The following is a 14,817-nucleotide window of genomic DNA, read 5'->3' as shown; positions in this document are numbered from 1 at the left end:
TGTATGGCTTAATTAATATTTTGACCTTGAGAGGGAGCTATACAGCATAAAGGGTTTATTATTTATAATTTCATAACTTTAGACTCGATTTCAACCGCGACAACGAACGTTGATTATTGTAAGATCGCATATGCTTCCAATATTTTCATTTGAACCAAATTTATGACCCCATACCAAAACTTTGTATTACCTTTAATAGGCGTCATATTATATGATAAGGGTCCATATTCATAAAACCTTGCTAAGCTATAGTTGTCAACTAATTGGTTTTATGAATGAGGGTCCAGGTATTCTTTATCTTAATCATCTTCATAACTTATAAATTATAACAACTATGCAGATTAAATGCGTCATGGATAATATTTTCAACAAACGACTAATTAACTACAGTAAACAATAAAGGAAATGTCATATATTAAATAGAAAATAAATAAAGGACTTAGTAAATAAGAGAGTGAGCTGACGAATACTCCAAAAAGAAGGCTTGGTTGTTGATGTTTTATTATTTATTCGAAAAGACTTTTTGTGAAGAGCGCAATTCATTCAAATAACATCTCGTGTCATTAACCGAGTATGATAACTTATATAGTCATGTTGCGTAATCAAGAAAACCATTTGACCTGGCTACGTAAAAAATATATTATAATTCAACGTTTGTACAAACTGTTTTGCATTACTATTGTAGTGCTTTCATGATAATAAGATAGTCTTTTACAGTTACTGTTACACAAAATTTATTCAAGTTGATAACAATGTTAAAGTTATAATTGTACAAACTCCTCACGTGAAATAACAATTGTCTAAATATTAGTCTTCGGAAGTCCGATTGCCTTTAACGCTAACATGATATAAATGCATGCATAACAAGATTCGAGAACTATATTGTCTATAAAGTAGACACAACTATAGTGACAAATTTGTGTAATGGAATGTCCAAATGGCCGGAAGTTTGGAATGTTTTACGAATACATTATTTGAATAAAAATTGGCAAAAGAGCACACATAGTTTAATGGCATATAAGTGAAACTGTTTTAATACATTCGAAATACATGTATACTAATTTAATATTATTATTATTTTATTTGGCATTTTGTATGACAAAAAACGGACAAACATAATATAAAGATCGAATATACATACATATATTTCTTCCCACATTCTTAACGTGTTTACCTTTATCAGTCCAACTCTAGTTTCAATCTGACATCCATAATAAAATTCGCGGACCTATAACAGTTATCAGAACTCATACACTTTTACTATTCGATCTAATTTTTCTGACACATAATACAAAAAGATGAAACTTTGGTAAAGAAGTTATTCCCTTTTGTGGTAAACTTTGATTTCGGTCAGCTCATATTTGGTTGCAGAAATATATGTAACGACTTCAAGGACCGAGTTGCTCATTATAATGCAGCCAAATTTTAAACGATTGGATTACGATGCGGCAAAATCGAAGCAGAGCAAATCATGAATTATGTGTCTCAGTGCAGAGTAGTATACATGTATAAATTTAATTTGACTATTGCCATTATTGATTTTTTTTTTAATAGCCTGATCAAATCAAAACCGTATGTGCTCCTTGTTTAATCTTGAGATCCGAACATGTAATACTGAATATATATTTCGTTTTCATACAAAAGTGTAATGCACTACAAGAACTTATAGTGGAACCATGCAGTATACACTGAATGGAAACAAGAGAAGGAAAGAACGATTTCAAAGATGACCGCGACTGTCAACACTGTTCTTGAATTGAGTTATTTTCTTTCACCTTGGGTGGGATAGGCTGAAAAGTAAGGGAGAGAGAAAATACATAAATAACTAATGTTTTACTTTGGAATATCTATCATAATATGAAGAAGAAAAAACTGCCTCTACTCGCATTAGGCATTAAATGATTGGTTCAATAAAAAGTGATCAGGTACACCACGGTGATGCTGTGCCGCCCTCATTGTTCTCTGGCCAATATGCAACTTATTTATCGTTTGTCACAGATTTTTGAGATATACTTAATTTACCCTCGATCCCAGTCTAAAAAATCTGGATTCGCCTCTGAAAATTTTAATATACAAAATTGACAGCCCTTTATGGATCATGTTCATTTGTACGTGACATATACTCTGTTAATATAATCATTTGGAGACCAAACCATTAGTAACAATTAATGTTTGTATAGCTTCTATCAACTAAATAACTTACTCGCATTCATGATCTGTTTACTTTGATGAATTTTTCAATATCTTAATTCACTGACTCAACAATTATGTATGACTAACCAGATAGAATGTTAAGAATATTCAAATTAAAATGATTTTATTTGTAATGCGAAACATAATACAATGAATAGGTATATTACAAAAAAATATACAATGAAACGACAAAATAATAAAAATATTACGAGAAAAGAGGAACTTACTAGAAGCAAAGCTTGTTGAGTATAAGTTGAGTATAAGTTCCTCAGATGCTGTTTTACAATATATCTTGAACAAATTATACATGTACTTAGAAAATAAATAAATAAACAAAATCTGTAGCAAAGAAATTATGGATTTTTGGGGGAAAATAAAATAAAATATTCATCCTCTAAATTTATTGAAATCACTGAAGCATTATACATGTACCACGGTGCTCCTACTTTCATTAACCTAAATCATTACCCTCCCACTCAAAAGGTCAAAATGTATTTGTAATTTAGTCACCCATCGGGTTATTCCAAAAGGACCCTTCCTCCCTTCCTTCGCACGTCAATCCAAATGACCACTTACCTTGTAGATAACAATTAACGCTGACGACAACGAGGCTAGGAATCCCATGATGGAGGCGAATATGACGACGGTGACGTGAGATCCAAGGGCGCTGACCAAAGGTCCCATGATAGCTGAGACGGTGATCTGAGCAAGAAAGAGCTGACAGCACAGACATGCGACGTCCGTGCCCAAACCTCGTTTCACCCCACCCTTTGGATTCTTATACTGCAGAAAAAGAAAACGAGAAAAAGAATGAATTCCGATTAGAATGATGGTAGTGTAAATCTTCAAGTGTGTCGTTAGGATATTTTTTCTTAATAATTTAATATTTTTTCTTAATAATTGGGTAAAGGTGCCCGGCCGACGATACCAACAAGTTTCCCCACACGCAAGCTAGTTTTGCTAGAATTATTTTTGAATAGTTGACAAGATTTGAAAGGCGCTGTTATCATGGTATTTACAAATTTACCCTCACCAATTATGGAGTTTTCAATCTTTTTTTCTTCTTCAGTGGAGTATCTTCCCACTCCTTCTCTTTCGATGCGATTTTGGAATATAATTTGTAAATGTTCCCAATAACGACACTTTTTCAGAACTAAATTCAATGGCACACATCTCCTCCAACAAGATGGTGTTTAATTGTGACCTCATTTCTCGAGAGATTGGACTACACAAGACTCACCGAAGGACAATCGTGGAATTCGGCAAGGATGTTGAAGGGAATGGTCATGAGCGTGGTGAACTGGACGCCGAAGCCAAAACAGAAAGTGAGAACAGCATACTTATACTGGACCAGGACTGCCATTAATCCAGCACAAACAGCGAAACAGAGCTGACCAAAGACGTAGAGAGTACGATGGCTAAGTATATGGTCCACCTTCATGTAGAATACTGGGGAAAGAAGGGTTATGAATTATGAAAAATGTTGAAGTTTAAACCCGATGTATTATATTTGTAAATTGTATTTTGTATGTGTTTGAATTTTTATAAGGAAATAAAACCAACCAACCAACCAACCAACCAACCAGAAGAATGCGGACTATAGAGATATATCATATTTGTAAAATTTATCTCAGTGAGGAGCAGGTAAGAAAGACGTCAGTTGAATAACATAACGTATAGGTTTAAAATAAGAAATATATCTTCATCGCCATACACACTACGAATTAAAATTAACACAGTTGATGCTAATAATTATGAATGAAACGAAACATGAAATGTCAGTTTTACATAAAAAAAGTCTCAATATTTTAAAATCATATCACAGGATTTTCATGATATTTTCGTCACACCCCAAACTTACTTGCTGATAAAGAAGATGAAAAAGCAAAGACGGCCATTCCCCAGCATCCCGTCTTGACTCCTTCATGGTACGCGTTGTATGCATATGAGCCTTCTGGGGCAGTAGGATCACCTGCATGGGCATTATCGAACATAACAGTGATATAAAAAGTCGTGAAGTTTGTTATGTGATACCAAATAAACACTTCTGTTAAAGACGCAACGCTCACATAGTTTTGAGTGGTAAAACGGAAAATCAAGCTTCGTAATGAAGGAAATGAGAGAAATATGTTGACTTTTAAAGGTGGTAGTTAGAGTTGTCATGATTATGGATGAAAAATCGCTCTTTGATGAGGAGTAATGTACGTGTATCTCCGATAACACTATTCTTAATAATTGATTGATGATAATTATATTGACTGAGATTCATTTATTTGGGATTATTCGAATGTAAATGCCTGGACAGAAACGTAACGTTGACTGCTTTTATTTCATTGTATTTCGTCACCACGTCCAACTTTTTAAAAACCAGGAGATGTATGCACCCCCTTACTCCCCCGAATCCCAACCTGGGCCCATACATGGGCTCTCCTCTGCGATCCAGCTTCTGCTCCGCCGATAAGCCTGTGCTGTGTTGGCTTTAGATTTAAGGCTAACCCTATCGCTTGTGACTTTGGTTAATGTTATGTTTAAAGGTGTTTAGAGTCTTTTTAATCCAGGGTTGAAGAAATGAATTCGGTTAGTCTTAAAACAAATGACGGCGGAGCGATTGTCATAGGAGTTTGACGACTAGAATCCTTTGCTTGCATCTCGATCTATCTCCCCAACCCCTATACCAAAGATTGCCCAATACGACAATTCGACGAAGACTTAAAAACTTCCCATCTTTTCAAATGACACATACATACCGTTATACACTGCCTGACCGACGAAATCTGTGAAGAAGAGGAGAACAGTGACCATGCCAGCCCATCCGAAGTAGTGGTTGACACAGAGACGGCGGAGTTCGGTAGGCATGTGGAGGATCGACTTCAAGAGAGCGAGGACTGAGGCGGGTTCCTCATCGTTATCTGCAACACTCTCATCCTCTATGAAGAAAAGAAGCCGGAAGGAAATGGAAGATTACTGACATGGTTATTAATAACATTTCCGTATTCACGACTTCATTTCATTTATGGACAGGGTAATTTATTTATTGTCATCCGTTTAATTGCTGTGTTGATTTCATTGTTATGAAGACAAGTTCAAGTTCAAGTTCAAGTTCAAGTTTATTCAAACCAATCAAACACAACATTTTACAATCAATTGACACAAAAGAAATAAAAAACATGATAGGTTTGGGACCCCGGAGAAGCAGAAGAAGAATCTATTATGCACCTTGCACACGAGGCGTTATTTCCGATGCTCTTCATGTTATTTGTTGCGCTAATTATATATTTTTAAGCACTTAACCCATATACGCCATTAATTCTGTATTCACTGTCTGTATAATGTCACTCTCATAATTATGGTGCGTGCTAGTCGCTGACGCAGTCTTACGTCAACAAATAGGGACTCAGATTTGCACGTCGACATAGTGGACTGCTACGTGTGACATCCTTTTAAGACACTGTGATGCCCTTTTAAGGTACTGCCAGTGCCTTAAAAGGACGTCACACGTAGCAGTCCACTATGTCGACGTGCAATCTAAAATACCCTACTGACGCTTCGCATACGACGGACGTTCCACTATACATTTCTTACCACCGATCTGAGGTAGTGCGGTATGGTGACCGTCAGGAGACCATATCCCAGATTCTGCATGTCTCCTCGACCCATCCTTCATCGGAGAATGGGCGACATCATCCTCCGTACTGGTACGATGAGCACGAACCGTTTTCGATTCCGAATGATATGACCCCCTGTTTGAACGACCAATCATAAGCGGTGATGTCTCATCGATGTCGCCATCGTTCTCATTTTCGTCGCTCCTGACAGTCACCTTCTCCGCGTTGCCGTCTTTGGGTGACTTCTTGAGAGGCGTTTCTGGAATACTGGTCATGTTCATCATGAGACATGTGAAGTAGATAACGACGTTGAGGAGGAAGACGACCCGAAGTTGCCCTCCTAGTGCTTTAGAAAGCGACGTCGATGTCCAGTCGATACCGTTTGCTATGTAACCCAAGCCGCCCCCGATACCTGTTAATTAGAAGTCGTCGTGGTCAATTAACGTCGGCATTATACTGCTACAAGATGGGGAGATATGAAATTTAAACCTGGGCCCCGTCTTATAAAGACTTGATATTATTCGCAACTTATTTGAAATATTGATATCAATCGCATATGAGACTGCAACGCATGCTACGTTTGATTGAAGGACTTACGATTGATTTGGATCAATCACAACTCTTGTTAAGACGGGTACCTGGAGCAATATATTCACACGATTAGTAATTATGAAAGAAAATCAACTCTCTCTGCATAACAAGAAGGTTGAACAGGTGAATGCACGTTAGTACCTGGAAAGTATAGTTACCAACGCTCTAGACTGAGACAGAAAATATTTAAACAATCTGCAAAAAGGGAAATCAAAGATTAAACATAATATGGTGAATAATCTTCACGTAGACAAAACAATTTTGCTTTTGTTTTATCGGGCTCCAATATAAAGCATACCGACCGTACTACAACCTGGTTTGTATAATTATATGGGATCGCAAAGATCGCGTGAGACGAGTGGTACAGCGAATAATAGGACATGATCGCTTTGTGAGTGAGAGTGTCGTCCAAAAATAGAAATATTCATCAAAGATAAAGTCATCATTCAATCATCATTATTCTTTTAACCGTTCTGGTATCAGACTAAATGCTCCAGCAGCAACCAAACACGCTTCCACGGTTCCACCAATCGTTTGTATAACATGCACGTTCAACAAGATTGTAAAAAGGGTAATGACGTATAAACCATAGTTATCTACATAAAGTAGTCTACATAACATTGTTTTTAGTAAGATAAGTACATGATTTTCGATATGAATCACATTATGATTAACACCACAAGTATGAGATACAACAGTATGCAAGAGCAGAAAAAGGATGTAACATTTTTTTAAAATGTAACTACACTAAATTACAATGATGATAATAATAATTACGAATAGAACAAGATAATGAGGAAAGAGAAGATAAAGTAGTAGCGAAATGAGATAGAAGTTTGCAAAGATGAATAACAATTATGAGTAGAACATGTAGAGTTACGTCCCTTTTGTTATGAACAGGTGATATAAGTTTGGTTGTTTGTATGTATATACATGCGTATGTGGTTCTATTGTACTATATTTTTTGTCTTGATTTCTTGTATCATGAGTATTGCCTGCTATTGCTGGTGGAAAGTATATTTCAACATTACTTTTGTGGACAAGAATGAATAAATCATCGATTATCAAATCGTGTTGATTTATTTGTTCGGGGTCCTCGAAACGAGTGGGTACGTATAGGGTAGCCACACCCCAGTGGTGGATAGCTATAGGAGGCAAAGCGCACACGCCTACGATCGAGTGTTGATGAAAGTTTGAAAAAAGAGAAAGCAAGGGAGGGGAGAGAGGCAGTGCGAACAGAATATGATTACATCCATTCAACATCCTTCCCTGTTCTTTCATCCACCTAGTAAAAACGCCCCCCCCCCCTCCTCAGTGGCTGGACCCACGTTACGCCAATGCTCCATCCTATACTGAATACGCCCCTGTAGTCAATATGCCTATATGGTTATCCCCGGGGTTATCCAAAGAGAAGTTGTAATTGAAAGTTTTCTAAACAACTTTTAAAGAGAATCAAGGCATTTTCTTTCTCTTTTAAATTCAAATTTCAATTCAAAATTATTTTTGAGTGAAAAAAAGAAATCGACAATTTCGAATTAGTTTCGATTATTTTCAATTGCGGATTATTTCATACTCCAGACTCGATTGAATGTTTACTCACCGCCGAGAACGGCTCTGAGGTTAAGGCCGGTGTTGACATCCTCGAGATCACAGACATCGAGGAGGTATGCCCGGGAAGGTCCGTCAGATGAGTCAGCACTGACGTCCAGAAATATCACTCCAATCAATGTGATCACGATACCCCACAGATTATCTGATCAAAATGAAAGAACGAAAATGTATTGGTCTGAATGACGAAGCCATAAATGGAGGTACGGGGTCCGTTCCTCCAGTCAATTGCCGAAACAAATGCAGGGAAAAGAAAACGTAAAGGAGATTGAGGTACGAAAAATACAGACCCCATACGACATACACCCTCCATGCAATCGATGGTCTTTTTAATGTCCATGTCATTCATCGAGTAAGATCCCCCCCCCCCCACCATGATTCCTGTATCCTCTGAATTCTTTTATGTCAACAAAATTAATCTATTATGTTTTTTTTTAAAGTGTTTATTCCCCCCATCTTGAAGAAAAAAAGAGTTTAGCCGCCCCTATCACACCCAAGTAACCCCATTGTCAATCGGATAATTCATTGTCACTGTCATCATCTTAATATCTTAACCTTTCAATATTATATAAAGGATTTATTCATACTTCTGACATTCGCGATCGGCAACTAGTGACTGTTCTCTACCTTAAAGGTAATACAAAGTTTTGGTATGGGGTCATGAATTTGGTTCAAATGAACATATTGGAAGCATATGCGATCCTACAATATTCAGTGATCGTTGTTGTGGTTGACATCGAGTCTAAAGTTATGAAATTGTAAATAATTAACTCTTTATGATGAATAGCTCCCTCTCAAGGTCAAGATATTAATTAAGCTATAAAACAATGTTTCTTGACTAAGATCGACCGATTAGCTATTCCTGTTTGGAAATTATATGTCTCAACTAAATATTCTGAGATTTTCATGGTCGCAGCTACCATTGTTCGGCTGTAGGCGCTATTTGAAATTTATCAAAATTTACCGGGAGCACCGGTAAATTTTTATATTCAATTTTTCTCGAAAGCAGAAGGGTTTTAGAGTCTAAAATTTCTTGTGCTTATAATACATCCACATGGGCATCCAAATATATCAAAATTGTAAAGAATCACTATCTACCCAATTTTCAAAATTTCCCAAAACTTTGTATTACCTTTAAACTTGATAAAATACTATACGAAAACTATAGTTACACAATCTAGATTACAGAGTCAACACTTGAGTCTTGGCTGAAAATAATCATTGATGTCATTTAGGCGACCCGCACTAGCTCAAAACCAAACAAAACCAGTTAGGGTTAATTTGGTCAAAGATCAATAAGATTTGAGAAGATAAAATATTCCGACCATGTCTTTCTGCAAAATGATTTTATGGTCTTACTCATTAATTGACCTAGATCTAAATTTACCTTTGTCTTTTATTTCAGGATTATCAAAGTCGCGGCTATAAATTAATTAGACCCCTACTTGAGGAATGGAGTTTGCACTTTACAATGACAACAAAAAATTATCTTCGCCATTCAATGAATACACCCGTCTACGAATTCATTAAAATGTAAGGATGCTTCTAATTCTTATTATGCTTAACAATGTAATGCTATGTTGGGCAATCATTTTCAATGTGTAATGTTGTAAAGAACAACCAATACGATAATTATCGTGAACAAGGAGAAGTATGCGTACAGCTAGATGTGAATATTAATTTGTGAAATCCTGGTGGAGAATGACTATATCCTGCTAAATCTTGTAATGTGACTTAATGTGAACATAACATAAAATCATAACATTCAAAGGTAAAGCAACTTAATGTAGGGCCTCTTCTAAAATACATGCATGGTATTTCAAAGTGTCCTTTGGTGTTCCAAATTAGAATCCTACCTTCAGACTCGATCAAGGCACCTATGTCTCCTCCGTTGAGGTAGAGTGACACACCCAGTAAAGTCCCGAGACCAAGAGCTAGGATAAAGGGTCGCCTTCTCCCCCAAGAACACATGCACCTGTCACTGGTGGTTCCTATGAAAGGGTTCATCAAGAACCCAAAGATAGGAGCCAAGAAAAAGGCGAGCCCGTAAAGTTTGGTTGGAAGACCGAGCTGGAGCAGGATGGGCGTGACCATGGCCGTTTCGGTAGCATAGCAGAACTCCAACCCGAATTGGATGCTGCTGTTACGTATTAGCTGCCATAGGGTCCTCTTAGGTGGAGGGGCCGGCCCCTTGTAGCGGGAACCGGATGGATGCAGGATGTGGTTGGTGATGCTGAATGAGCTCCGACGAGTTCGTATTACCAAGGGAGGGGAATGGTATTGGGATTGGGAGGTGATTGAATCATTACGAAACCTTGATGCACCGGAGTCACCGACACTGATGGACAACGACCGCCGCCCTGACACGACGTACGATGTCGAAGGAGCTACGGGGGATCCCGGGGGAGAAGGACTGGTAGTATCAGAGGGTGAGTTCGTGGGCACCCGTACGGGATAGGATTTTAGACGACCAGTGCTGGTCGGTACACTCGCCGAGTAGCGATCATGGCTAGATGTTGAGGCCATGATGTGGTTCCTTCTAAAGAGCTAAGATGAAAATGAATACCAAATAATATAATGAATGTTTGTCTTCTGTTGCTAGCAGTTGGGCTGGCCTGCAGCTCGGCAATGTATCCAATGGGTGTGGAGTTGAGATAATAGTGATCTGCATGTGAAGAGCAAGTCGGAATCAATGCCACATTTCGAGAGAATGCGGTCGATATATGATAGTCCATGCTGTGCACTTAAGGGGTACAAAGGTTAAAACTCCTCTAAACCCATTGTGCGTTCCGAATGGTCCCTGGTACCATTCACATGTGGAGTGCACATGGTAGAGATATTTACTGAGAATGACGAACAAGTGAATATCTGAGATTCCACGTTTTAGACAACGATTTTTTTTTGCTTGATGCCAAATTGATGTCACAGACAGTCTCGTTGACATTGTCTTGACCTTTTCTTTGTAACAACGGGGTGACGGGGAGGTGGGGGGGGGGGGGCAAGAAGGTGTCAGTGCGGCCTTAATTTTTACCCACTATATAAACTCGAAATGCAATTCCGCGTATTGAACTTTCACAATGTACTAAACACGAGTTAAATTGATATACTTCTTAAATCGAATCTAGCCTGCATGGTTTGAAATTAACCAACAAGAATTAGGAGTAACATCAGGCGCGTACACAGGGGGGGGGGGGGGGGGGGGTTAAACCCCCTCTTTGGTAATTTTTTGTGTGTAAACCCCCCCCCCCCTAAATTTCCCTACCCCCCCCCCCCTTTTGGATTTAAAAAAAAAAAAAAAAAAAATCCCATGGCTGACCTAAAAAAGCTGACCTTACCCCCCCCCCCCCAACGGAGCAAAATGTCAAATTTTTAAATTTCGATACCAAAAAACAAAAAAAGTGTCCTCTTACCCCCCCCCCCCCCGCTTATTCAGCGGCTGGCTGAGTCGTTGCGAAATTTTCGGCCAGATTTATAAATGTTAACCCCCCCCCCCCCCTTGAAAAATCCTGCGTACGCGCCTGAGTAACATTGTCAATCTCAGGGGCGGATCAAGGGTGGCATGAGGGGCGCATGCACGCCCTCCCTTTTGTTCCTTCCGAGAAAAAAAAGCAGGACAAAAGCTAACAAATATTCAGATAAATTAATGTTCAGTTTACGCCTTTAGAAACGTCTCAGATTATACCATAGAGCATCTTAAGGTTCAACATTTTTCTGGGCCCTTAAGTGGGCCCGGACCCCTCACCGTAAAGGCTTCGCGCTGTACGCTCGCACTTTTTTTCAGCACCCCCGCCCCCCCCCCCCCCCTTGGAAAATCCTAGATCCGCCCGTGAGTCTGACTAGATCAAAAAGGGCATAAAAGGGAATTTGTATTTATTTGGTATTGCAACGGGGCATCTTCTCGGCAGCTATAGTGATTCCTTTTATTTTGTACTCTTATTTATTTAGATCATAAGTAATAACTAAAGGAGAGCACTTTCAATAGGCCTATGTATTAGAAATCTAAGAGGGACTGTCTGTCTCAAACGCCACTCAGTTTAAATCAGAGGTGGCACTCCCGGGGGCAGGGGGTCACAGTGCCCCCCGCACTTTTACAAAGTACCCCTTTTTAAATAGGAAAAGTACCCCTATAACTTCGTAAGAAGTGCCCCTTTTCACATAAGAAAAGTGACCCTTATTACTTTTCACCTATGATAAGTACTCCTTTTATTTTGACACATGCCCCTTTTCCTTCGAGAAGTTCTTATTTTCCTTTGCAATAAGTGTCCATTTTCCAATTTCCTAAGTGCCCTTTTTAATCTCTGGTAAGTGCCCCTTCCCCTTTTAATAGCTACCTCTTTCTAACTCCGATAAGCGCACCTGTTATTTTCACATGTGCCTCTTTCCTTTTTGATTAGAGCCACTACCTCTTTCTCATAAAAGCTCCTCAAATCTGATCGGCGCCCCCTTTTTTCAACAAATGCACATTTTCCTTTATGATATGTGCCCCTTTTTCATTCTCATAAGCACCCCTTTTCATTTCTAGTCAGTGCCCCTTTTCAGGTGCGATAAGTGCCCCTTTTCAGTTTTCACCTCTGATAATTTCCCTTTTAACAATGATACGCGCCCCTTTTCGTTTATAATAAGGGACCTACCCCTTTTTCATAAATGCCCCTTTTCACATCTTATGAATGCCCCCTATATGGGCCCTATCAAAATCTGATGGGTGCCCGATTTCCGTCGACAAATGTCCATCTACCATTCTCATAAGTGCCCCATTTTCATCTCTGGTATTACCCTGTGTATTTTGACAAGTGCTCCTTTTCTTTCCCAATAGGTGTATTATCCCTTTCGATAAGTGTCCCCTTTTCCTCTCATCATTAAACGTGCCCCTAATTTAGAGCGACTAAGAGCAATTTCACCCAAAGCTCGCTCGCTACACTCACTCACATTTATAGATGATATAATTATGTTAGTTATCAAAAGTCATTTAAGTCTTCCGTTATGAGAATGTGCTTATAACGCCGTTAGGATTGGGTTTGTCCATCTTTACAAGATTTAATTTTTCGCACTGCGACCTCACAAATCTTAACTGTATTCCTCCCTCGCTTCGCTCGCTCCAATGAATATTCAGACCATCACACCAAACTGCAAAGTATGATGCTTAAGCAATATCTCCGATGCTGTATAAAGAGAAACAAATATTGAAAGCATCCCAGATAATGTAATCACAATGTAGGGGGTATATACCAATGTCTAAAATTGTATATTTTCGCTTTGTGATTTCCGTTTCGTAGATTCCCTTTTTTCAAAAAGTGCCCCTTTTTATTGGTGCCCCCCACCCACTTGGGAATTCGCTCTGCCGTCCCTGATTTATATATATATATAATAAAGGCATTAAGCCAAAGATAAGTCGGTTGCAATAGAGACAGTGGTGACGGTCCTGAGTGGTGACGGGCAGGATGGGACATACATGCATGTACATTTTGTTTGGTTCTAAAACCGGTGATATACATGCAATATGAAAATCATCGCAAATGAAGAGAATGCTGAAATAACCAAAAGACATCATTATTATCATATTACGACCAGCAAATTTAATGCATTTGAATGATGTATGTAGTTTTGACTTATCCATGGGGTAGCTACAGGGGACACGTGCCCCTACCGCCCCCACCCCCTCCCCGGTCGAGTGGTGATAAATGAAAGGGACAGACCGCAACAGACTCACATAATAATATTATCATCTCCCGCACCCTACCTGATATCAGAAGTTTTGTAAATTCGCAACTCGATTTAGGCATTGACATGCAGCATTTTTTTACCGGCCTTTCGACGTTTCCTTTTGAAAAGAGCTTGGAAAACATCGCAGACGACTTTTTAAAGAAGTAAGCTCCTAAGGCCTACAGTGTATGATGTTTGCCGTTGTAAGTAAGTCGTAAAATGAATCATCCTTCCTGCCTCCTATATTATGACCCATATTTTTCCGGTCTGCCCCGATATCGCAGTCACAAGAAACCCGAAGAACATTCGGTTTGACGTCTCATCAAAGTGCCTTATTCGAAAGGAACTGCATGTACGTACATAGCTAATCAGTTGACACCAGGGGCGGATCCAGGATTTTCCAAAGGGGGGGGGGGGGAGCGTGAATTGTGCGAAATTGTGAGCGCGATGCCTTTACGGCGTCGGGTATGGGTCCCGGAATTTTTTTAACCTTGCTTGTGGTGCTCTAAGGTTCATTCTGAGGACATTCAATGTGAATATTTCTTAGCTTTTTCCCTGCATTTCTCCGAAAAAATCAACCAAAGGGGAAAAACGCAGGATTCCAGGGTGCAATTTATCCTAGTTAGGCTACAGTCTGACTAATAATAATCTTGTTTCTCCCTCTTTTTTCTTCTCTTTTTGAGTCTATTACCCTCTCGCTGTAAACCTGCTTTTTTCGGAAGGAAAAAAGGGGGCCACGCCCCCTGGGTCCGCCCCTGGATATCTCCAGAGTTCAGTGGCGACAACGTATAGGATCTATAAAAATGGGTGGGGTAGAGGGTGGAGGGCAGCTATAGGGAATATTTGATTCCAGATCCGAAAATCGTATAATTTAACCGTTGGATCAAAATGAAAAGAAATAAAGAAAGAAGTAGAAAAAGAAAGCAAAAGAAGAAGAAGAAGAATATCAGTCATTATACCAGCAACGGGTTTTTTTTTGTTTTTTGGTGAATTGGGGAGGGGGAGGAGGAAAAGAGGGTATAGCCCACCAAAAAGGCAATGGTACTGTTGAAATCAGTTTAAAGCTATAAAAAATACCTCCATTGACATTTGAAGTCTACATGGACTCAGACGAAGAGGG

General features: G+C 39.0%; 1 protein-coding gene across 1 annotated transcript; it reads right to left on the bottom strand.

Annotated features, from left to right (window-relative positions):
- Nucleotides 1–1,246: 1,246 nt before the first annotated feature.
- LOC576650 (proton-associated sugar transporter A) lies at nt 1,247–10,876 on the bottom strand. The gene is made up of 8 exons (XM_011678244.2): nt 9,854–10,876; nt 7,990–8,142; nt 5,776–6,210; nt 4,941–5,120; nt 4,055–4,165; nt 3,434–3,642; nt 2,770–2,976; nt 1,247–1,790 (listed from the first exon to the last, which is right to left on the bottom strand). The coding sequence occupies exons 1-8, from the start codon at nt 10,521–10,523 to the stop codon at nt 1,740–1,742; spliced, it is 2,016 nt and encodes a 671-aa protein (XP_011676546.2). The 5' UTR covers nt 10,524–10,876; the 3' UTR covers nt 1,247–1,739.
- Between the last annotated feature and the right edge of the window lie 3,941 nt (nt 10,877–14,817).

The sequence above is a fragment of the Strongylocentrotus purpuratus genome, unplaced genomic scaffold (genome assembly GCF_000002235.5).
Source record: "Strongylocentrotus purpuratus isolate Spur 01 unplaced genomic scaffold, Spur_5.0 spur5_scaffold_6, whole genome shotgun sequence".
Classification (NCBI taxonomy): Eukaryota; Metazoa; Echinodermata; class Echinoidea; order Camarodonta; family Strongylocentrotidae; genus Strongylocentrotus; species Strongylocentrotus purpuratus.
The sequence above is the reverse complement of the archived record's forward strand: the minus strand, read 5'-3'. Positions and strand labels throughout refer to the sequence as shown.